The 24,661-nt window shown below is 43.8% G+C and overlaps 1 protein-coding gene across 7 annotated transcripts in view; it reads right to left on the bottom strand.

Moving 5' to 3' along the window:
• ARHGEF7 (Rho guanine nucleotide exchange factor 7) overlaps window positions 1–24,661 on the bottom strand; it is a 118,847-nt gene that overhangs the window by 76,683 nt on the left and 17,503 nt on the right. For all 7 annotated transcript variants that reach the window (XM_084844629.1, XM_084844624.1, XM_084844626.1 and 4 more), the window contains exons 3-4: window positions 2,469–2,553; window positions 955–1,085 (exon numbers count right to left, since the gene is read on the bottom strand). In XM_084844629.1, coding sequence (XP_084700755.1) covers window positions 955–1,085; window positions 2,469–2,553 — 216 coding nt within the window. The remainder of the gene's footprint in view (window positions 1–954; window positions 1,086–2,468; window positions 2,554–24,661) is intronic.

Consider the following 24,661-nt stretch of genomic DNA (forward strand, 5'->3'; position numbering starts at 1 on the left):
CTCATTCATGGAATTTTACAGACACTGGGTCCAGACGTTGTTGTTTTCCATGTGTAACCCACTCCCTGTTTTCCCACTGCTTCTCCCATCTGTTTTTTCATACCAGAAAAAAAAATAAGGGAAAGGGGACGACAGACTAGCTGCATTATGCCTTTTGATTGGTACTCCTAGGAGCCATCCATCTGGAAGCACCCTTATTAGCTTAATCCGGTCTGCTGTACAAGTGATAATTATAACGTGCCTTATATTTTTCTCATGTGAACCATTTGGTTCACATATGCCAGCTTGGTTACTGAACCTTTATTGGCCTGTGTCGGAACAGCTTCAGATGCAGCTGAACTGGAACCAAAAAATGTAACTGTCTGAGTCCCCACTTAAGACTACTTTAATAGCAGTCTTTAATGTACATTAATACATTCTGTGCAAGGATGTCCCTTATGCATGACAATTTAAGCTGGTGCGCAGCATCTCATAAGAAACTGGGTGAAGTTAGAAGGCTATGAGTGCTGTTTACAATACACCAGACTCTTTGGCCACAGACCAACGAAGTTGGATGAAGCACACTTAAGCCCACTGATTTCAGTGGGTTTAAGCAGTCTTTGCTGCAGCCTTTCCCAACTTGGTGCCCTCCAGATGTTTCAACTCCCATCAGCCTCAGCCAGCATGGTCAGGAATGTTGGGAGTCGTAGTCCAAAATATCTGGAGGGCACCAGGTTGAGAAAGGCTGGGCTACTGCATTCGATTGTCAATTGTGATCCATGACTATGCAGTATCTGAAAGCAGATCTCAAAACAGCACCAAAAAATTTAAAGTCTCAAAGACTTATGCTAGCGATAGGTGAGAAGATAACTATCAAATATGTGTGAATCTGAGTCAAGCTTCTCACTTTGCAGACTAATTAAGGAGAGTGAAAAAAGACGAGAAAAGAGAGATTAAAAATGGGTCAACACTTACCAGACTTCGATACTGGCCCTGAAAAAGTTTTGAAGTTCTGCTATGTAATGATTGGGATCCCAAGGAGTCAAAAGACTTTATTCGGTGAGATGATGGCCTTGCACACACAGAATCACTTCCTAGCCCAATGTCTGAAAAGAGGACCATGAAACACCAGAATTTCAGAAAGCCACATATACATAAAGCACCTGCTAGAAACACACATTTAAGCCTGATTTCCTAAAATATTATTTATTTCTTTGATTCATGCCTCACCTTTCCACCAAGGAAATGATGCTCAAGGCAGCTAACAATAAGAATCAAAATTCAAAATAAAAACTTAGTTAAAATAATCATAAAACAAATACATTAGAAACAAAACAATAAAATAAAAACAGTACCCAACTCAGCACACCAGCTTACATACCCTTCTCTCAGGGAAGTAGGTTCATTTAAGTCAATGGATCTGTATTTATCATTCCCCTGATTCATAAAGTGGCTGTCCTTTATGGGGACGTTCTGGTGACCAAAACAGGGGAAAAGACAGGGCTGGAGAGGATTCCTATAGGAAGAAAGGACCCACCATGTATGCAGGAAAATCCTGTTTTTAAAAACATTCCTGGGTTCCTCAAAAACTAGTAGGGACCACAGCCTATGCTTGCAAGCTACTCGCATAACGTCAGTGAACACTGGCAGCAGAGAGTACCATACAGGCACAAGCCAACTCCCACTGGACTTGTGGAGTTAGGGTGAAGAAGTGGATTGCTTTGAACCTGTGGCCAAAAGGCTGGGGGGAAACTGGGTTCAAAGAACATGCACTCACAGGCACACATTCTCCAAGCCAAGTTTCTCCCCCCACCCCTAAAAATAAGGTCTTTTAATAAAGACAGCATTCCAGAAGGCTGTGTGGGCTAAATTACATGTGCATCCAAATGCACACCCTGATGTGGATTTGGATGTACACCCTGATGTGTTCTAATGAAAGCACTGTAGCAAGGATAGAATGCAGGTGCTTCAATGCACTTGGATGTGTGTCCAGTTTATTCCGTAGTCCTTTGAACTGCAAAAGGGCACTCTCCCTTGCACTTTTAATTTTAATTTTTTCAAGAATTGATCAGAAGGGGCAGGGAGCTTGGCAGGCCCCAAGAGACTTGGCCATGGGCACCACACTGGAGTCCCCAGAGTTTACTTTTTGTTATCTAGCATAGCCACTCAAACCCAGTTCCTTTATGAAATGAATGTCCCTGATTAAACAGACAACTGGAGCATTGGAAGGGAAGGGGGAAGTCCGAGGAGCAGAGCAACAAATGAAATGGACTAAAATCCTTCTGATAAGTGGTTGTATCAATTATTAAAATCTGAATTACAGAAACATTTAACTGAGAACACAAGCAAAACAGAACAAGAAAATGAAGAAATAAGGAAAGGTATTTATATCAAATAAATGCTAATGCTAAGAAACTGAAAACAAGCAACGAAATAGCTATAGGAATAGGACTAAACCCTTCCAAGCCTATGAAATGGATTCAACTTACCTGCTGTCACTTTATTTAGTGAAACTAAGGAGCTGAGCACCTTGTTGAAATTCTGTCCTTGATAGAGATCATTTGCATCAAAAGTCTAAAGAAAAAGCAACAAAAATACACATTAAGTCACGCTAGAAAAAAACCCAATACAAGTTAAAAAAAATGTTCTCAAACATCTCACCTGTTTTCACAAGTAGGTTATTTTATATTTTCTCTCTCTCTCTCTCTCTCTCTCTCACACACACACACACACACACAGTATACCTATTGCAGCAGACAGATTCTGTTTCAGTTGCACTGGCTGCTAACTTTTTTTAGCATGCAGATCCAATTTAAAGTGCTAGCAATGGCCTTTAAAATTTTGAATGGCCTGTAGGCTGCATATCTAAGTGAACATTTCTTCTCACCTGTACCTTCCCAGGCCCTTAGATATGCTGAAAGGATTCTGGTATGTGTGCCCTTTTAACACAGGTGAGATCTACAAGGGCACAGGGCCAGATCTTCTCTGTGGAAGCATCCCTTTATGGAATACATTTCCAAGAGGTCAACATGGCTCTCTTTCTTCCACAGGCATGTAAAACATAGTTATTCCAGTAATTGTTCCTCTAACAGGCTGATGAACAAGTGAGATGTTGCTTTCAGAGGTGGGCGTGTTAATCCAAGTCAGAAAAATCAATGAGTTATGTGGCATCTTGAACAGGTGAACTTGTGAGACTTAGACTGGAGGTAAAAGGTAAAGGTAAAGGTGTCCCCAACCAGTCGTGTCCGACTCTAGGGTGTGGTGCTCATCTCCATTTCTAAGCCGAAGAGCCAGCGCTGTCCGAAGACACTTCCGTGGTCATGTGGCCGGCATGACTGAACACCATGGTGCACGGAACGCTGTTACCTTTCCCGCCAAAGAGGTACCTATTTATCTGCTTGCAATTTCTTACTTTCGAACTGCTAGGTTGGCAGGAGCTGGGACTGAAGACGGGAGCTCACTCCATCATGCGGCACTCGGGTCTCAAACTGCTGTCCTGCCGACCTTCCGGTCTGCAGTTCAGCGTACATGGACTCAAATCCCTGCTCAGCTACAAAGCTTACTTGTGACCTGAGGCTAGTCACTGTCTCTCAACCTTACCTACCTTGCAGGCTTATTGTGAGGAAAATGGCAGGGGGGGCATATACATCACCTCAAGCTCTTTGGAGAAGGATGGGATAAAATGTAATTAATCATTATAGGGGATTCTGGCCAAGTATTACTAACGACTTTACTCTCCATCATTAATTATATTAATTGTCTTGGTTATGGTTGGTTGTTTTGTTGTTGTTTTTGTACTTCGCACATCACAGCAGAGAACTAGAGACTAGAAATATGAAACAAAACCAAAAAAAATAAGACAACCCCTTTTACTTCCTGAAAGTTTTTCCTAAAATACAGCATGTTCTTAAAGCCTGATCCTGTGCATGTTTACTCAAATGTAAGCCTTCATAATCTCAATGAGATTTACGCCAAAGCATGCGGGCACAGCCAATTTGATGCACATAAGCTTGGAAGTCCCAGTGAAGTCAGTGGGAGTTACTTCAGAGTAAGCATGCATAGAATCAAGCAGTCAATGACATTTGAGAACAGATGTCATGACCTCATCCAAACATGTTAAACAAAGGATGTTTTCACATCTGAGGCTTCAAATGGGATTGTGCTTAATAGGTAGAGGTTTATAATTTACATTACCGACTAACTGTAGCTTTAAGCTAGTCTATCATGAAACTTCAAAACCTACACATTTAATTCACATTCAATTTCTCGTCCTCATTCTATCTCACATTAAAAACAGTCATGTATGGCATAAGTGATGCTCAAACATGCTTTTGTGAATGCACTCAAACATCTCTTAAAGAGGACTTACACGGGGGGGGGGGGGTGGAAGGAAACTGAATGGAAAGCAGTTTCTTCCACCTCTTGGTTCACATACTAAGCACCAAGACCATTTGCTGAGACAGGAAGGGGAACGCTTTCTGCTTTTATCAGAGGACCAGCAGGTTCCTTAGTACGGCCCACACATGCATATTCCATAAGCAAGAACACAAAGACTATAAAGAAGAATTATTTAAAAACACTGTAGGACTGGTACCATGAATTGAACTGTCATTGATTATATTGCAACTGGGTTGTACTCTATACTGCAACACACACCTTTTACTATAACGTGGGGTAACATGGCAATTTCTGAAGAAAAGGTGAAGGTGCAAATTAGATCAAATGTATTGATGCCCTTTAAGTAAATGTAGCTTAAATGAAAACATGTTTTAGATTTCAAAGATTTGCACACTGGGGACAATTAAAATGAGATTTAATTTTATTTGTTTCACTTTGAAAGAATATTTGCTTCACAATTATGGCAAAATATTAACCAAAGAACCTTTATTCATCAAGAAATGCTAGCAATACATATCATCATTTTTAATTTGTTTCAGCCTCTACTAAGCCACTGTATAAACACAAGGAAAGCCAAAAATTCACAAACTCTTCCCTCCCATTAACTATCCATAATTATAATTTACCAAAGGACACAGATATGTGAAAAGCATAGTTTACTTCAGATCCACTACAAGATAATTTTCTATCTTGTAGAATATTTAGTCATACTTGTTGGATTTAGTCATACTTGTTGTTGTTGTTGTTGTTCAGTCGTTAAGTCGTGTCTGACTCTTCGTGACCCCATGCACCATAGCACACCAGGCCTTCCTGTCCTCCGCTCTCTCCCGGAACGTGCTCAAGTTCATATTCATTGCATCGGTAATGCTATCTAGCCATCTCATCCTCTGCCGTCCCCTTCTCCTTTTGCCTTCAATCTTTCCCAGCATCAGAGTATTTTCCAGAGAGTTTTCTCTTCGCATTAGGTGGCCAAAATATTTGAGCTTCAGCTTCAGTATCTGTCCTTCCAATGAGCACTCAGGGTTGATTTCCTTTAGGATGGACTGATTTGACCTCCGTGCAGTCCAGGGCACTCGTAAGAGTCTTCTCCAGCACCACAGTTCGAAAGCATCCATTCTTCGGCGCTCAGCCTTCCTTATAGTCCAGCTCTCACAGCCATACATTGCTACTGGGAAAACCATAGCTTTGATTATACGAATCTTTGTTGGCAAGGTGATGTCTCTGCTTCTTACTATGCTGTCTAGGTTTGCCAATAGCTTTCCTCCCAAGGAGCAAGCGTCTTTTAATTTCATGGCTACAGTCACCGTCTGCGGTGATCTTGGAGTCCAAGAAAATAAAATCTGTCACTGCTTCCATTTCTTCCCCTTCTATATGCCAGGAAGTGATGGGGCCAGATGCCATGATCTTCGTTTTTTTAATGTTGAGTTTCAAACCAGCTTTTGCACTCTCCACTTTCACCCTCAACAAGAGGCTCTTTAGATGCTCTTCGCTTTCTGCCATTAGGGTGATATCGTCTGCGTATCTGAGGTTGTTGATAATTCTCCCGGCAATCTGAATTCCGACCTGTGATTCATCCAGCCCGGCGTTTCTCATTATGTACTCTGCATATAAGTTAAATAAGCAGGGCGACAATATACAGCCTTGTCGTACTCTTTTCCCAAGTTTGAACCAAGCGGTTGTTCCATGTCTGGTTCTTACTGTTGCTTCTTGACCCTCGTACAGGTTTCTCAGGTGACAGGTAAGGTGGTCTGGTACTCCCATCTCTTTCAGAATTTGCCACAGTTTGTTGTAATCCACACAAAGGCTTTAGCGTAGTCAATGAAGCAGAAATAGACACTTTTCTGGAATTCTCTTGCTTTCTCCACGATCCAGTAAATGTTGGCGATTTGATCTCTAGCTCCTCTGCCTCTTTGAAACCTAGCTTGTACTTCCGGTAGTTCTTGGTTCACATACTGCTGAAGCCTAGCTTGTAGGATTTTGAGCATCACCTTGCTGGCATGTGAAAAGAGCGCAATTGTACAGTAGTTTGAACACTCTTTGGCATTGCCCTTCTTTGGAATTGGAATGTAAACTGACCTTTTCCAGTCTTGTGGCTACTGTTGAGTGTTCCAAATTTGCTGGCATACAGCATCATCTTTTAGGATTTTAAATAGCTCAGCTGGAATACTGTCATCTCCGCTAGCTTTGTTGTTAATAATGCTTCCTAAGGCCCACTTGACTTCACTCTCTAGGATGTCCGGCTCAAGTTCAGTGACTGCACTATCATGGCTATCAGGGACATTCAGATCTTTCCTGTATAGTTCTTCTGTGTATTCTTGCCACCTCTTCTTAATCTCATCTGCTTCTGTTAGGTCCCTGCCTTCTTTGTCCTTTATCATGCCTAGGGCTGTTAGAGAATTCCGCCACGGATCCCAGGGGGAGCAAATTCCAGTGAATTCGGGTCCCCCCCGGAATCTGTGGCAAAACGGAGCAACCCGCCCCACCACCCCGCAAAAGCCCCACGAAATGGAGCCTACCTGGCTGTGGCTCCAGCAGTGGCAGCTCCGGCTGCTGCGGATGCAAATGGCGTCCTGAGTAGGGGACGCCATTTGAGTCCCTATGGTAGCCCATGATAGGCTACGTAAATATTTACGTAGCCTATCATGGCTAAAGCAGGGATGCAAATGGCATCCCCTACGCCATTTGCGTTCCCATTTTATCTGTGATAGGCTACGTAAATATTTACGTAGCCTATGACAGCTAAAGCGGGAACGCAAATGGCGTAGGGGATGCCATTTGCATTCCCATTTTATCCGTGATAGGCTACGTAAATATTTATGTAGCCTATCACGGGCTACCATAGGGACGCAAATGGCGTCCCCTACTCAGGACGCCATTTGCATCTGCACCAGCCCGGCAGTGGCTGGAGGCCCTGCTGCAGGTTGGCCCAGCCGGCGGCTCCGCGGCCTGGCCACGGAGCGGAGCCGGCCGAGCAGGATTCCGGGGGGGAGGAACGGATCGCCTCCCCTCCGTCGAGGATTTTGGGGGGAGGGACGGAGCGCCTCCCCCCACACATGGATGTCCCTGGACGAAACCAGGTAAGTGTTTCGTACATCCCTAATCATGCCCATCTTTGCACAAAACGTTCCCTTGATATCTCCGATTTTCTTGAAAAGATCTCTAGTCTTTCCCATTCTATTCTTTTCCTCGATTTCTTTGCATTGTTCATTTAAGAAGGCCTTCTTGTCTCTCCTTGCTATTCTCTGAAACTCTGCATTCAGTTGGATATATCTTCCTCTTTCTCCCTTGCTTTTCGCTTCCCTTGTTTCCTCAGCTACTTGTAAAGCCTCATCAGACAGCCACTTGGCTTTCTTGCATTTCTTTTTCTTTGGGATGGATTGAGTTGCTGCCTCCTGAACAATGTTACGGGCCTCCCTCCATAGTTCCTTAGGCACTCTGTCTATCAGGCCTAATCCCTGAAATCTATTCCTCACCTCCACTGTATATTCATAAGGGATATGATTTAGTGGTTTAGTTGTTTTCCCTACCTTCTTCAATTTAAGCCGAAATTTTGCAATAAGAAGCTCATGATCTGAGCCACAGTCAGCTCCAGGTCTTGTTTTTACTGACTGTATAGAGCTTCTCCATCTTTGACTGCAAAGTACATAATCAATCTGATTTCGATATTGGCCATCTGGTGATGTCCATGTGTAGAGTCGCCTCTTGTGCTATTGGAAAGGAGTGTTTGCTATGATCAGCGTGTTCTCTTGGCAAAACTCTATTAGCCTTTGTCCTGCTTCATTTTGTACACCAAGGCCATGCTTGCCTGTTATCCCAGTGATTTCTTGACTTCCTACTTTAGCATTCCAATCCCCTATGATGAAGAGGATATCTTTTTTTGGTGTTAGTTCTAGAAGGTGTTGTAGGTCTTCATAGAACCGATCAACCTCAGCTTCTTCGGCCTCAGTGGTTGAGGCATAGACTTGAATTACTGTAAAGTAGGTTAAAATCAATGGGATTTAAGTAGTCATGACTAACTTTGATCCCACTGATTTCAGTGCTTCTACTATAAGTATGACTAAGTCTGTATCCAACCCTCTGACTTTAAATGGAATGCTTACTGTACTGTACCTAGGAAATATTAAACACTATTCACTCCTGTGAAGTCATCCAAAAAAGGAATATTCATTTCCATATGCAGATAGTATTTCAGTATGATCTAACTTGAACTATCAAGTTTCCAAACAATCTTCAAAATCCCACATACAACACGTTATCGTAGACAGCTCTAGATGTTACTTGCTCCCCCCTTAACACTCTGCCTGTAGCATATTGGCCTCTCTGGTTTATGCGAACAATGTATTCTATATTTTACTGCCTTAACCTATTATAATTTTTTATATGCCTCGACTATTGCATGTAAGGGGGTGGGGAGAAAAAAGAGGCACTCCATTGTATAACAAAGCTCAGCATACATATATACACACCTTTTTCTAAAGCCCATTTTAACAAAAGAGTTTTATGTACCCACATCTTTGTCGGTGGGCACAGCCCCCAATTCCCTCACATCTCTGGCATGAACAGGCAGGAAATCAGAAATGGATGACCATGGCCATGGTGCTGCCAAGATTTTTGCATTGAATGTGTGTGCCCAGCATGCAGAAGCACTGAAACTGCCTAAAATTTTATTTAAAAGAAGGGAATAGCTTCTCTTTTCAAGTAAAAAGAAATCTTGTTTTCTATAGTTAAAAAACCAAATATTCCCAGCCATATATATTTTCAGAAACTCTTAAACAAAACAAAGGCATGAAAATAGTTCCTACATCCAGGGACAAAACTTTTTCTTTTTTTTTTAATCAGGAGCACTAGGGCAGAAAGGCTGAATGCAGAGACATGCTAAGATTTATTGTTGAAATGGTAAATTCACAGAACAAACAAAAATGATTGGAAAGGAAAATAATATGTGTGTGAGTTTGTGTGTGTGTGTTTATATATATATCAGAATCTATATTTAAAAATAGGATTTAGACTCACCTTCATTGTGGATTCTCACTCAAAAACCGTTGCCCACCAAACCAGTATGTTAAAAGAAGTCAAGAAAAGCAGGATGTTAAGAGGCTTATGTTTCCCGTCAGACTGAGACTATCTGAGATATTGGAAGCAGCTGATTGGCTCATCCCAACAGGCACATCATCATCACCCATATACTGTACCTAGTCTGCATTAGTCAACAGGAAGCCGAACAATAGGATGATGGATAAGGGGTAGAGAAAGAGAAGTATGTGTATGTAGTGGTTTTATGGAAGTGAGTTCATGTCACATGAGGAATTTTCTTTCCACATGATAGTAAAAGGGAAACACAGATAAAATTAACTAGTTCTTTACTGCTCAAGAATATAGCAAGAAATATACCACTTAAAAATTTATTTGCAGCACAGACATTATGCGGCAATGCCAAATTTCTTTATATATGTATGCTCACTAACATAAAGATGGAAACTAAAGTAATTTCTGGTGACGAAATGGGGATGCTTCTCAGAAATCAGGGCTTGGAAAGGTCTCTGGCCAAGACCCTAGAGAGCCATCAGTGTTGGCAATGCTGAGTGAACTACATAGCTCATCTGAACTAATTCAGATTTTGTGATTTCAACATGCATTCGCATCTGGAATATATGGAAGTGGGGACCAGCCACAAAATTGTTGCAGTGTACCCACAGAAGTTCTCCTGTTCAGGGCTCCATACTATTCAAAACTCACGGGGGGGGGGGGATTCAGGAGAGTGCCCCTGAAGGATTTATATACAGAATGTGTTAGTTACATTAAACATATCACCGTACAACTGGCGGCTTCCCCCCTTCTTTTCCTAGCAAAGGACTCTGATTTTTTTCCCTTCCCATCCTCCTGACACCTCCCCTACTATGCTTCATAATGCTATAAAATAAAATATGTAGGGCTCAGGGCTGGCTGCTAGCCGTGAACATAAATGTATTATTGCTATATACCAGGGCTGGGGATATTATTAGTCTCTCTCCCTCCCCCCTGAAATCTCCCTCTATAGCATAAGGAGGGAGGTTTTTAACTACACAGTACACATAGCCCTGAACTTCATCCCCCTTCCAGGATACTAGAGGATATTAGGTGCTCCAGCAGGCCATTTGCTCTGTCCCCCACCCCCACAACTAATACCCTCAACATTCCATACTCCTGCAAGCCACTGAGCAGAAATCCTTGTTGGGCCTTTAAAAAAATATTTACTTATAAACAAATACACTTCTGCATACCTAGGGTGCTCCTCCCCCCCAAGTACAGAAAAACGACTATCTTATTTTTGGATAGCCTCATTTATCTTCTGCACCGACAGGGACTATCTAAGATCAGTATTAGAGGTGACAATGATGATAAATGCAACACCACAGGCCAGCCTACCATTCGGCCAAGGGTGTCACACTTTATTTGGGTGGGGACCCAGATGACCCATCAACCCAGATGGTATCAGGGGGCAGAGTCACACTCCCTGACATCATTGGTCGCCACCTTAGCTGCATGCGGGATTTCCCCAGCCAGAGGACCCAGCAATGGCACCTCAGCCAGAGACCCAGGGAAAGCCCACACACACCAAAGCTGCCCCGAATGAGGTGCAAGGTAGAGGAGCACTTCTCCATCCTTCACCTCAGTTGAAGCAGTTTCGCCTGCCCCACGCTGTGCCAAGGGGAATCCCCGCTGTTATCGCCAGCATTTTCCTGATTGGAGATAATAGTGTGGATTCCTCTTCCTGCCAGCATCTGGGGGCATGAGCCCACACCTCCACAGTCTAGATGATGAAGCTCTGCAGTCCAGATTAGACCATGGGATGGAGGTTCCCCATCCATGCATTAGGCAGAGCAAGGTGGCTGTCTCAGCAGAAGATGCTAAGACATGGGGAGTGGCAGTAAGGAACTGGGGAACAGAACTATGTGCGCCACGTGCCCCTCCTTGTGTCCCCCTAGTTTCCCTGTGCCCCCTGAGCTATCCTGCTGCTCTCCATGGTGGAGAGTGCTGTGCTGCTAGTGTGGTGGAGGATCCTATCCCTTTTGACTTCTGTATGTGAATTGTGGGAATGAGGGGAGAGATATCATCTTGTACTTCATCCCGGGCAGCAACATGTCTTGGGCTGGCCTTGCACTAAGTGCAAATGTTACAAGCTTCCAGTATATCAAAATACCGTTGCCATAATTATGTAGTAGAACTAAAGAGCAATTCACGTAGGAGTTTTTTTAGGGTACACTCCATCACACAAGTTAATGTTTTGACATACTGGCCAATCCTATGAATGTTGAACATAGACGATCATGGAATATTAATCATTCTGAAAAATGTTCGCTCAAAAATGTGTTGAGTTTTGATCATGCTATATTATTTATTTAATCAGTCTTCCCACCCCTGCTATAGTTAGATTTTTGGGACAAATCTCTTTCAAAATGCTCAGAAGTCATGAAAAGCCAAGCTGCCGAAATATAAGTTCTAAGTACATTGGACCTAATTTTAAACAAAACAAATCAGCAGCAGCGGCCTCTTAGCATTAATGCAAAGTGTGCATTTTTTTTCCAATCTACACTGTTATTCAGCACAGCGTCTAGTTAGTTTATAAAACAAGATAAAATACAAATATAACAGAAACGACGTGTTAAAAAGTTCATTAATACATTAAATATGCATAGGATTGAACCCTTAGACATAAAAAGTCCTATAAATCCCAGCATGCCTGAGTCAGCATGACTGTCTGGGACATGCTGGGAGTTGTAGGATGTTTTTCTGTCTAAATATGCAAAAGATTGCGTCCTAAAAAGCCTGGGAAAACAAGACATCTTTGCCTGGCACCAAAAGATAACAGGTTGACACTAGGAGGGCCTTTCTGGAGAGAGAATTCTACAAGCAGGATCCCACCACTGAGAAAACCCTCTTTCTGATCACCACCCACCTTACCTCAAATAGCGAGGAGACCTGGAGGAGAGCCTCCAAAGACAACCTCAATACACTGACAAATTGTATTGAGGAACAGGAACTTTTTCAGCTACATGGGTCCTCAACTGTGTACAGCTTTAAAAGGTAATCACCAGCACTTTGAGTTGTGCTCAGAAATGAACTGGAAGCCAGTAAAGTTCTTTCACTTCTGGCAAGATACATTCCCAATACATTGACCAGTCCCAGTCAAACAGCCTAGCGGCTGTATGTTGAACTATCAAGTTTCCAAACAATCTTCAAAATCCCACATACAACACGTTATTGTAGACAGCTCTAGATGTTACCAGAGCATGAATAACTGTGGCCCACACTACTGCTGTCCAGGAAGGGCTGTTAAATGTTGAAAGGCATTCCTTGCCACCTTGCTACCTCATCCTCAAATGACAAAGCCAGATTCAGGAGTACTCCCAGACTATGAACCTGTCCCTTTAGGGCAGGTCTGGGGAACCTGTGGCTCTCCAGATGTCCTTGGACTATAGCTACGATTATCCAGGACCACTGGGGCTGGTACGAGCTGGAGTCCAACAATATCTGAAGGGCCATAGGTTCCCCGCTCCTGCTTTAGAAGGAGTGCGACTCTGTCCAGAACAGACTGAACACCCTCTCTCTGAACAGATGAACCCATCCACAGAACCTTCATCTGGTCAGGACTGAATTTCAGTTTATTTGCTACATCCAGCCCATTTCTGATTCTAGACACTAGCTGAACACTTCCACTGGCTCACCCAAATCTGATGAAAAAGATCGAGCTGGGTATCATCAGCATGATACCTTACTCCAAATCCCTGAATGACCTCTCCCAGCAGTTTCATATAAATGTTAAAAATAATGCGGACAAGACAGTACCCTGCAGAGCCCCATAGCATAAATGCCATGAGGCTAAGCAATAGTTCCCCAGCACCACCTTCTGCAATCAGCCTTCCAGGTAGGAGTGGAACCACCATTATCACTGTGCCTCCAACTACCAATTTAGAGAGCCAATTCAGAACTACCAATCAAAAGCCACTGAGAGGTCCAGGAGAATTAGCAGTGTGTCAACCCCTCCCCACACCCTTCTGGTATACGTCATCCTTCAGAGCAAACAAGGCAGGTTCTGTACCACAACCAGGCTTGAAAACAGGCTGAAATGGGTCCAGATAATCAGATTCATCCAAGAGCACCTGGAGTTGCACAGCCATCACCTGCTCCTGTACCTAGTCCAAGAAGGGGATATTAGCTATCAGCCGGCAATTGTTGCCCATCAGTACAGGCTAGGAAGCATACCCAGTAGCTCCTCAACCAGCACCCAGCTTCCTTAACAACCATGGGTCTACCTCAAATTATATTTGGCTCACACGTATGGCAGGACGTCTTTTGGATTTGGTGTTCTGTTCTTGGAGGATGCTGATCTGGAGGTGATATATCTGTTGTCATGGACCGATCATAACAGCAGGGGTAGGGATAGCAATTAAAATGCCCCTCTCCAGAGCCTGACAGATTCCTCGTGGCGCTAGGGTTTTTTTCTGCTAGCATGGCTGTTGAAATCTCTGGAATGGGAAAACGGCTGGGCAATAGACAACTGATCCTAAAAACCCTCCTGGCTCCTTGATTTACTGAGGAACTCAGGTCGGTGAAACAAGAGGAATTGCTGCTACAGTATACATAAAGATTCAGGTCAGATCCAACTAAACACAGGCTAAGGCTGCAATCCTTTGCAGCAGGGAACGTGAAGGAGATGCAAAGACAAGGCATTCCTGGGTTGTTAATTAAAAGCAGAAAGGATAAGCACCCTGCAATTCCTGGGTTAAACAAGCCAGGAATTGCTGCCCTGATGTGTAAACATTAAATCTAGGTTAATGATCTTAAGGTAGCCATTTCTGAACAAAGGACTGTCCAAGACAGATATAAACATGAAATTGCTGAAGTACAATTCATCAAGAGAGTCAGCTAGTTCCTGTGGTTTGAATAAGGACAAAGGATTTTTATCACACTTCATATGTTAATCGGCTTACCACTGCAATGATGTCTGCGTTGTCACCCAATAATGTTTTGTGAATGTTTCCCGCCTCCCAGCTGAGCAGAGCAGAGCAGAGCAAGCTGCTCCAGCTGGTCCAGGGACTACAGAAGCAGGCAAGCTCCCAGAGAGCGAGCGAACAGAGCAAACGAACAGGGGGAGCAAACAGGAGTTGGCCAGGGGAGTTGCAGTGGTTGAAGAGACAAAGGAGACAAAGGAGACAGAGGCTAAGAGGTAAGTGGGTTGCAGGAAGCCCAGGGCGCTGCCCTTTATCCTTCTGACTGGCTGTGAGCTCACCAGGAGCTTCTGAGAGCTCCAACTGAATTGGAGGGGTGTGGCCTGAGTACTCCCAGCAGCTGACTGGGCGGGAAGCTTCAGTCTGTTTCCCGCCTCCCAGCTGAGCAGAGCAGAGCAGAGCAAGCTGCTCCAGCTGGTCCAGGGACTACAGAAGCAGGCAAGCTCCCAGAGAGCGAGCGAACAGAGTGAGCAGACAGGGGGAGCAAACAGGAGTTGGCCAGGGGAGTTCGGCAGGGGAGGTCAAGGGGGAGGCCCCTAACATTTTTTTTTTTTTTACTAACTTTTTTTCATTTATTTGTCTTGTAACACACACTTCCACACCAGTGGGACTCTGCTTTTAACCTCTACTGAGTAGAGGAGCAGGCACAGGCTAGTCTAGAACAATCACAAAGCTAGACACAAAAAGGGAAAAGAGGCTATGGAAGGACAAGACTCTCCAGTGGTGGTGACCTGCAAGGTGTGTGCAATGTTTGTTTTCTTGCCTGAGAACAACATGGCCTACACCTGCAACAAGTGCAAGTTGATCACGCTGCTGGAGGAAAAAGTAAGTGGACTGGAGCGGCGACTGTCAACCCTCCGGGGAATAAGAGAACACGAAGAGTTCTTGGACAGAATGGGGGAACTACAGCAGCAAAGGGCAGACCAGAAGCTTGAAGAGCAACAGCAAGATGAGGCAGTGGGAAATGCTGAGGTGAAGAAAAATGGAGTAGAGGATACTCCTTGGAAAACGGTGACAGTTAGGAGTAGAAGAACTAGACGCCACTCTGCACCAGTGGAAGCGGTGGAGCTGTGGAACCGATTCCAGGTACTTGCAGATGAGACTGGAGGACAGCCTGCAGAGGAAGAATCACAGGGGAACCTGCATGAGAGTGAGCAAGAGGCTAAAGGTCAGTCAAACAGAGGCGATGAAACCCAGGCCTACAAGAAGAAGAAGAGAAGAGTGGTAGTAGTGGGAGACTCCTTGCTGCGTGGGATCGAGACCCAAGTATGTCGCGAAGACCCGTGGACTCGCCAGGTATGTTGTCTCCCGGGAGGACAGATTAGAGACGTGACTGAAAGGTTGCCTGCACTCATAAAGCCCACTGACAGGTATCCCTTTCTTCTCATCCATGTGGGAACAAATGATACCGCCAAGCGGAGCTACGAAGAGATCACGTCAGACTTTGAAGCTTTGGGAAGGAAACTCAAGAACTTTGGGGCCCAGATAGTTTTCTCATCCATCCTTCCAGTAGTTAGAAGAGGGATAGAAAGGGAACGAAAAATACTCCGGGTGAATGACTGGCTACGAAGGTGGTGCCGACGAGAGAGATTTGGATTCTGGGACCACGGGCTATACTTACTGGAAGATGGGCTGTTGGCTAGGGATGGGTTGCACCTCACAAAGGCTGGGAAGAATGTGTTTGGCCACAGCATGAAGAACTTCATCAGGAGGGCTTTAAACTGAATCCTACGGGGAAGGGAGATGTAATGTTGGGGGTAACAATGGACGTAGGCGCATGCACTGCAATGGAGAGAACAGCGCTGATAGCGCCCAATAATAGTCTTCAGACACATGTAGGAAGAAAGCCAGACTATGAAGCACATGGTCTTCGATGTCTATATACTAATGCCCAGAGTATGGGAAACAAACAGAACGAACTTGAACTCTTAATACAGGAGGGAAATTATGACTTGATAGGTATAACTGAGACTTGGTGGGATGACTCTCATGACTGGAATACAGCAGTTGAAGGATATAACTTGTTCAAAAAGAACAGGAGGAACAGAAAGGGAGGCGGGGTTGCACTGTATGTGAAAAATACATATCTCTGCACAGAAATACAGGAGGAGGAGCTTGGTAGCCCCATCGAGAGCATCTGGGTTGAAATAAATGGAGCAAAGAATAAAAGGAACCTGGTGGTCGGAGTCTACTACCGGCCACCCAATCAAGGAGAAGACAAGGATGAAACTTTTGAAAATCAAATAGCCAATGTTTTAAGGAAGCATGATGTAGTAGTAATGGGGGACTTCAATTTCCCCGATATTTGTTGGGAGACAAATTCTGCAAAACATGGCCCCTCCAGGAAATTCCTGACTTGTGTGGCGGATAACTTCCTCCTACAGAAAGTAGAGGAAGGAACTAGAGGATCGGCTATCCTTGACTTGATCCTAACCAACAGAGATGACTTAGTGGATAAAGTAGCAGTTACAGGAACTCTGGGGGAAAGCGACCATGTTGTACTTGAGTTCTTGGTTCTAAGGGAAGCAAAAGCCGAGTGTACTCAAACGCGTACCCTGGATTTTAGGAAAGCTGATTTTAATAAACTCAGAACAATGATCAGTAAGGTCCCATGGCAAGCAATGCTAGCGAGAAAAGGAGTCCAAGATGGGTGGGAACTTTTAAAAAAGGAAATTCTCAAGGCACAATCACAAACAATTCCAACAAGAAGAAAAGGTGGAAGACAACAGAAGAAGCCAATGTGGCTTCACAAAAAGCTTAGGGATGACCTGAAAACAAAAAAGGACACATATAGGAAGTGGAAAGAAGGCCAAGTAACAAAGGAAGAGTACAGGCAGGTAGCACAGAATTGCAGGGATGGCGTCAGGAAGGCTAAAGCGGAGAACGAGGTGAGGTTAGCGAGGGATGCTAAAAACAACAAAAAGGCTTTCTTCAGCTACGTGCATAGTAAAAGGCAGAGGAAAGAAATGGTTGTTCAGCTATTAAATAAGGATGGCAAAATGATAACAGAGGACAAAGAAAAGGCAGAGGTGCTCAATTCCTACTTTGGCTCAGTCTTCTCCCAAAAGAGGGTCTATGACCCCCCTGGCAAAGGCGAAGTACAGGCTGAAGGGGCAGGATTGCAGCTTGAGATCGACAGGCATATGGTCAAGGAACACCTCATTACTTTGAATGAGTTCAAATCTCCAGGGCCAGATGAACTGCATCCTAGAGTCATAAAGGAACTGGCAGAAGAGCTCTCAGAACCGCTGTCTATTCTCTTTGAGAAATCATGGAGGACCGGGGAAGTGCCAGATGACTGGAGGAGGGCTAACGTTGTCCCTATCTTCAAAAAGGGTAAAAAGGAGGAACCTGGGAACTACAGACCAGTCAGTCTGACATCAATCCCTGGGAAAATTCTGGAGCAGATCATAAAGCAATCCATCTGGAAGCACCTTGACAACAATGCAGTGATTACTCGAAGCCAACATGGATTTGTCAAAAACAAGTCCTGCCAGACAAATCTGATCTCATTTTTTGATCAAGTCACCTCCCTTGTAGACCGTGGGAATGCTGTAGACATCATATACCTCGACTTCAGCAAAGCTTTCGACAAAGTGCCCCATGATATCCTGATGAGCAAACTAGCTCGAAGTGGGCTAGATGAAACAACGATCATGTGGATCCACAGTTGGCTACAGAATCGGACCCAAAGAGTGCTTATCAATGGGACCTTCTCAAGCTGGGGAGAGGTAACGAGTGGGGTACCGCAGGGCTCAGTCCTGGGCCCAGTGCTCTTCAATATTTTTATTAATGACTTGGAGGAGGAGGTGCAGGGAATGCTGATCAAATTTGCAGATGACACAAAATTGGGAGGGATAGCTAATACTTTGGAAGACAGAAACAAAATTCAAAGTGATCTGGATAGACTGGAGTGCTGGGCAGAAAACAACAGAATGGCATTTAATAGGGACAAATGCCAAGTTCTGCACCTAGGAAAAAGAAACCAAATGCACAGTTACAAGATGGGGGATACGTGGCTCAACCACACTACGAGCGAGAAGGATCTTGGAATTGTCGTCGATCACAAGCTGAATATGAGCCAACAATGTGATGTGGCTGCAAAAAAGGCAAATGCTATTTTGGGCTGCATTCATAGAAGCATCGCTTCCAAATCCCGGGAAGTACTAGTTCCCCTCTACTCAGCACTGGTTAGGCCTCATCTGGAGTACTGTGTCCAGTTCTGGGCACCACACTTTAAGAAGGATGCAGACAAGCTGGAGAGGGTTCAAAGGAGGGCAACAAAGATGATCAGGGGACTGGAAACAAAGCCCTATGAAGAGAGACTGAAAGAACTGGGCATGTTTAGTCTTGAGAAGAGAAGACTGAGGGGAGATATGATAGCGCTCTTCAAGTACTTGAAAGGTTGTCACAGAGAAGAAGGCCAGGATCTCTTCTCGATCATCCCAGAGTGCAGGACACGGAATAATGGGCTCAAGTTACAGGAAGCCAGATTCCGACTGAACATCAGGAAAAACTTCCTGAGTGTCAGAGCAATACGGCAATGGAACCAATTACCTGGGGAGGTGGTGGGCTCTCCCACACTGGAGGCCTTCAAGACGAGGCTGGACAGCCATTTGTCAGGGATGCTCTGACTTGGATTCCTGCATTGAGCAGGGGGTTGGACTCGATGGCCTTGTAGGCCCCTTCCAACCCTACTATTCTATGATTCTATGAATGGCAACATTTAAGGCAATTATCACCGTCTGTACTTTTTGCATTTCAATTCCTTCTAACAGTTTCCATCTCCTGCCCACCCAGCATGAGTATATCTTGTCCCCCACCCCACCCCACCCCACGCTGGCTAGAGCTGATGGGACATCCATCAGCCCCAGACAACATGGCCAACGGTCAGGAATCCTAGGAGTTGGAGTCCAAAATATCTGTTGAGCATCAGGTTGTGGAGGGCTGATCTAAGTAACTTGACCTACATTGTTATTTCAGCATTTACAAGGATTTAGAGACATGGGGTGGGGGAAGTTAATTAAATGTAGCTTATAATTCCTGTGACGAAATACAACAAACCCTGGCATAGATATACCAAAGAAAATGTTCCTTTTTCTAGCAGTCACATTTTAAACCCGGACAAATTCAAATGAGAGACCATACATTTTAACGGGGCAGATTTCTAAGCATTGTAACCAAGAATGCAATCCTATGTATGTTTAGACAGAAAAAAGTTCTACAATTTTTTCTGCCTGAAAATGTGCCCTAAATAACCATATGTCTCTTCTATTACTTTACTATTTTACTGTTTATCGAGATAACAAATTGTGCTGTAAAAGCAGGGTTGGGCAGACTTCAGGCTTCCATGATTTACTTCGTTGTTTTTACTAGAACCCCACAATCCACCAACTAGAACCTGATGCACTTAGGACCAAACAGAACATTATGCTAATCATGTAGCATGTCAGTGAGGCTGGTCTTATTTTTTACTCTTGCATAAGTACACATGGCCCCTATTTGGATCAGGACCACCACACTCCAAGATGGGAGGGTTGAACGTTTCCCACCGCCACCATTTTTTTCCCTGTAATCCCCCCCCATAGGGGGTGGGTGGGGGTAGGTTTTAAAAAAGGAGAAATCATCACCCTTGGAATCAAGGAGGGGGATTTCAGGGGGGAAACCATGGTGGGAATGAAAGCTTAGCCCTCCCCTCCCAGAGCACTGAGGTCCCGATCCAAATCAGAGTCATGCACACTTACACAAGATTAAAAAATAGGACCAGCCTCAGCTAGTGCTAAACAAATAGCACAACTTGTAGTTTGGCTCTTAGAATTAAAGCACTCCAAGTTCTGGAGTTTGTTTTGAGGACCAGAACTGAATAAAGCTTACAGTCCTTCCACATAAATATCCACTCCTAATTATTCCGGAAGCTTTCTTCATTCCATCTGTATAATTTAGGGTGGAGAGAAGGGGAGTAATTTTGTTCCTGCTCTCACTAAACAACTGGGAGTCAGAAATCCTTGCTGATCTTCTGCAAATCACCTCAGATCTATTTTCTGCCCACCTCTGCTGTAAAGAATCCAAGCTAAACATGACTTAACTAGATGCAGAAAACACTAACAAACCAGATTACTGAGTTTAGAGATATGAGTACAGGAGACCCACCTCCAAGAAAACCCCCCTTTCCCTCCCAAAACCTGTGCCTACTTTGTCATCAATGAAATGGTCGCACGCGTTTTCTTGATGGTTCTTTCCATCAAGGAATGCTTCTGCAGCAAAATCTGAGCTCAATGGCTTTCTTGCCATCTCTCCTCCTCCTCCCACCCCCATTCAAGCATTCCATTGCTCCTGGCCCATTTAACTTTTACAGCTCTCAGGGAAGGACCAGTTCTTATTCATAACATCTTATGCAGACAGAAAAATATAAATGACCCAGAGCAGGAACAGACTTGCAGCCTAATCCTATACATGTTTACTTGGAAATAAGTCCCACTGTTTTCAATGAAGCTTCCTCCCAAATACATGTGCATAGGACTTCAGCCTCATACACTTCTGAGATAGTAAGCCTATTATCTGGATTGTACCACTGGACAATGATGGCTCACAGGACTGAATGCTCTTCTGTACAATCAATTCTTTTTAAAATCCCTGCATAGAGAAAAGCAGATGCCAGGGAAAAGGCTAGACTAGAACGTTCCTCCTGCTACCTACTTTTATACGTAGAGATTATCCCACCCCCACCCAGCATATTTAGTCATGTGAGGCCCTATCAACAGTCCAGTGTTACAGTCCAGAGACCTGGACTACACCTCAGTGAAAATCAGTTGTTGTTGTTGTTGTTGTTCAGTCGTTCAGTCGTGTCCGACTCTTCGTGACCCCATGGACCATAGCACGCCAGGCCTTCCTGTCCTGCGCTCTCTCCCGGAGCATGCTCAAGTTCATATTCATTGCATCAGTGATGCTATCTAGCCATCTCATCCTCTTCCGTCCCCTTCTCCTTTTGCCTTCAGTCTTTCCCAGCATCAGGGTCTTTTCCAGGGAGTTTTCTCTTCGCATTAGGTGGCCAAAATATTGGAGCTTCAGCTTCATTATCTGTCCTTCCAATGAGCACTCAGGGTTGATTTCCTTTAGGATGGACTGATTTGACCTCCTTGCAGTCCAGGGGACTCGTAAGAGTCTTCTCCAGCACCACAGTTCGAAAGCATCAATTCTTCGGCGCTCAGCCTTCCTTATAGTCCAGCTCTCACAGCAAGTTATTCTGTGTCCCCAGGGAACCTTGGGAATGATCATTCTGTGAGAGGATCTAGATATCTTTAACAGAATTCTCAACACCTTCACCAAACTACAACCTCCAGGATTTTTTGGGCTAAACCATGACAGTTATACATACAATGCTATAGGTTTGCATTGTAAATGTGCCCTTCTGCTTTCCCTATGCACATCATCCATTAAACTCCTGTGGCAATCCAACTTAAATTATTTACCAGAAACTTGCCTGACGTGTAGTTGTGTCCATCTTGGATTTTTACTTCAATGACTAGAAGTAGTTTTAAAACTTAGACTGGTACTGAAAGCAGTCATTCTTGTGAAGGAGACTATGAAGCCACATCTCATGTAAACTTCCAAATTGACAAAGTAGAGTATCATGAGATGGCACAACAGGCCAAGAGTATACGAAATGGGGTAACACTTGCATTGAAGAAGTCAACAACATTATCTAGAATGGAAGCTGATAAGAGATTGCAGTTTAAACACAATATATTATGTATAAGGCCACTGCTGACTTTTCTCTCTCCAACATTTGCTTCAAATATCAAATTGTACTAACTTATACTTCATTCACAACTTTAAAATGGACCAAGCCTGTGATCAAAATCTTTCAGATTTCTCAGAAACCCTGTAAATATAGCACCCTTTCTCAAAATAAATAAAGAAGTGATACGTTTTGCAATCCTTCAACTTTCTCACAATTCTGAAACAGCTTGTTCCTGTTATACATAACGCTCATTCAGTTTTTAAAATATATTTTCAACTAACAATTTTAAAGTTCCATATCTTCACAGAAAGGCAAGTACAGGCAAGATAAACAAGCTGACAAAGGTGTTCAAACAACACTACCCTGTTAACATAGTAAACTGTATATTGTTTACGGCCCATAATCAGCAGTAGTCAGTTAATCACAATCGTTTCCCAAGTAGGACATTGTAGATTCCCCCACACCTTAACTATACCTAAACCATTTTATAAAACCCAGATTCTCTATGCTTTTCCCCCAAAGGTAAACCTGAGTGGTAGTTTAGCCTTGGGCAAACATTGTGGGGATTCAATTGTCTCACATTTCTCTGTAGTTCATAAACCTGTTTCAGCAAGTTTGCAAAAACAAGAACTATAGGATTCACATACAGAAGGCTGGTAGGTGAAAATGATGAAATGAGCAAAATCTATATAACTTCTGTCCTAAACAATTACTCATAAAAAAATAAAGAAATTTGCTAGGTATTTCAGCTATCAAGTGTTAATTTGTCCCACTAAAGCTAGATTCTAGAACCCAAAGGAAAATTAGAAAGTGCAAGGAAAAATATTATTTGAAGTTAACTGTGTAGGTGGGAAAAGGAGGGAGGGCGGGGGAGAGTTCATCATTAACTATTTGACTATGAGTCAGCAATACAGTGCCATTGCCAAAAGGAAGAAAACACCATATTTGGATATAACAACAACAGAATTATATACACAAAAGACGCAGGAGGTACTTGTCACATTCTAATCAGCATTAATGGAGTACTAGTTACCACATCTCAATAGAGGCACAGAGAAGTTGTGAAAAATCCAAAGAGCAGCAACCAAAATATCAAGATCTGAATAAATGAGGAAAGATTGATGAATTCAAGAGTGTGGTTGGGGTGGCATTATAATTAAATTTGTAACAGAAAAAAAATGTAAATACAAAGTAGTCAAACCTATAGCAATCGCAATCCTAAAGCCAGCCAACAGCTGAGTGGACATTGGTTGTGACAGAAGTGCTGCTGGAGGAAGCTCTGTGCGTGTAGATGCGGGGCCCCAAACAGGTGTTCCACAGGCACATCAGGGGTGGCCTTGGATCTACAGGATCCAAAGCCCACTCATTCTCAAACCATGCCCCCTAAAAGAGCCAAGAACTACACTAGCCCTAGAGCTAGCATGGTTAATTTTCCTCCCATTGGTGTCAATGGGAGGGAAATGGGGGGAGGGATTCATATAGCAGGGGGGGGAAGCCACCCCACCACCTTCCACCTCAAACCAGCAGGACATAGGAAGCAGCACTAGCTCCACCATGGATTCTCCCCCACCCAACTTCCATAGGACTGCTCTGTAAGGCTATAATCCTGTGGACACTTATTTGGGAGTAAGACCCATTGGACTCAATAGGATTTAGAACAAACATGCATAGCATTGGGATGCACCAGAAAACAAATGTAGAGCTTGTCGTCTGAACTGGGGCTCCTAGCTTGTTGCTCCCAAACAAGCCAGGATTTGTAAACCAGAAACAAGCCCTGGTTTGCAATGGCTTGTAAGGGGTACAACAAGCCAGGAGCCCCAGTTTGGATGACATTCTAAGCTTTCTATTTCTGGTTAGTTTAGCAAGCCTGCCAGGGGGAGGAAGCAAGCAAAAGCTAATGAGCTGCTTGTACCAGCACATTGTTCATTCACAGTAAGACAGGATTCTCTGGAATTCTGGTTTACCATTGTATGAGAAAGCTGTCACTTAGTTTGACAGAGATTCATGCATGCAGTTTTAAGAAACTCAGAAATTAAAAGACTATGAGCACAGACCTCAAGCGTGTCAGGCAAGACATGGGAGCTGTGCGACTGGATCTCCTGACATTTTTCTTTTTATGTAACAGCAATTGGCGGGTGGGGGGGCACCTTTGAATTTGATCAGGTTACCAACACTGGAGAAAAGGAGGTTAATCTTATACTCCAATCCAGTCACCTCCCAAGCTGTTATTAACCCCCAGTGGAAAATACATACATACTGGTATGTCTTAAGTCCAGGGGCTAATAACAGCTGGCGAGGAGACTGTGGAAATGCCCTGGGAAGGGATTAAAGGCCCACTCTCCAAGACAGTTTCTCCAATAAAATTCAGAGGTTTTCAAGGCAGCTTTTGCATAAAAATCACACATCTCCTGCATCTCATCTGGCTTGGCCCTCAATGGGAATTACTTGGGGAGGGGGAGACAACTTGTTTAGGATATCGCTGTAAAGGCACTATACAAATAATATATACTCTTCTGCAATAATATATTGGTGTAACAGGAAAATCAAATAATAC

Source organism: Heloderma suspectum, chromosome 3, assembly GCF_057233095.1.
Source record: "Heloderma suspectum isolate Gila_16-S chromosome 3, 16-S_ref, whole genome shotgun sequence".
NCBI classification, from domain to species: domain Eukaryota; kingdom Metazoa; phylum Chordata; class Lepidosauria; order Squamata; family Helodermatidae; genus Heloderma; species Heloderma suspectum.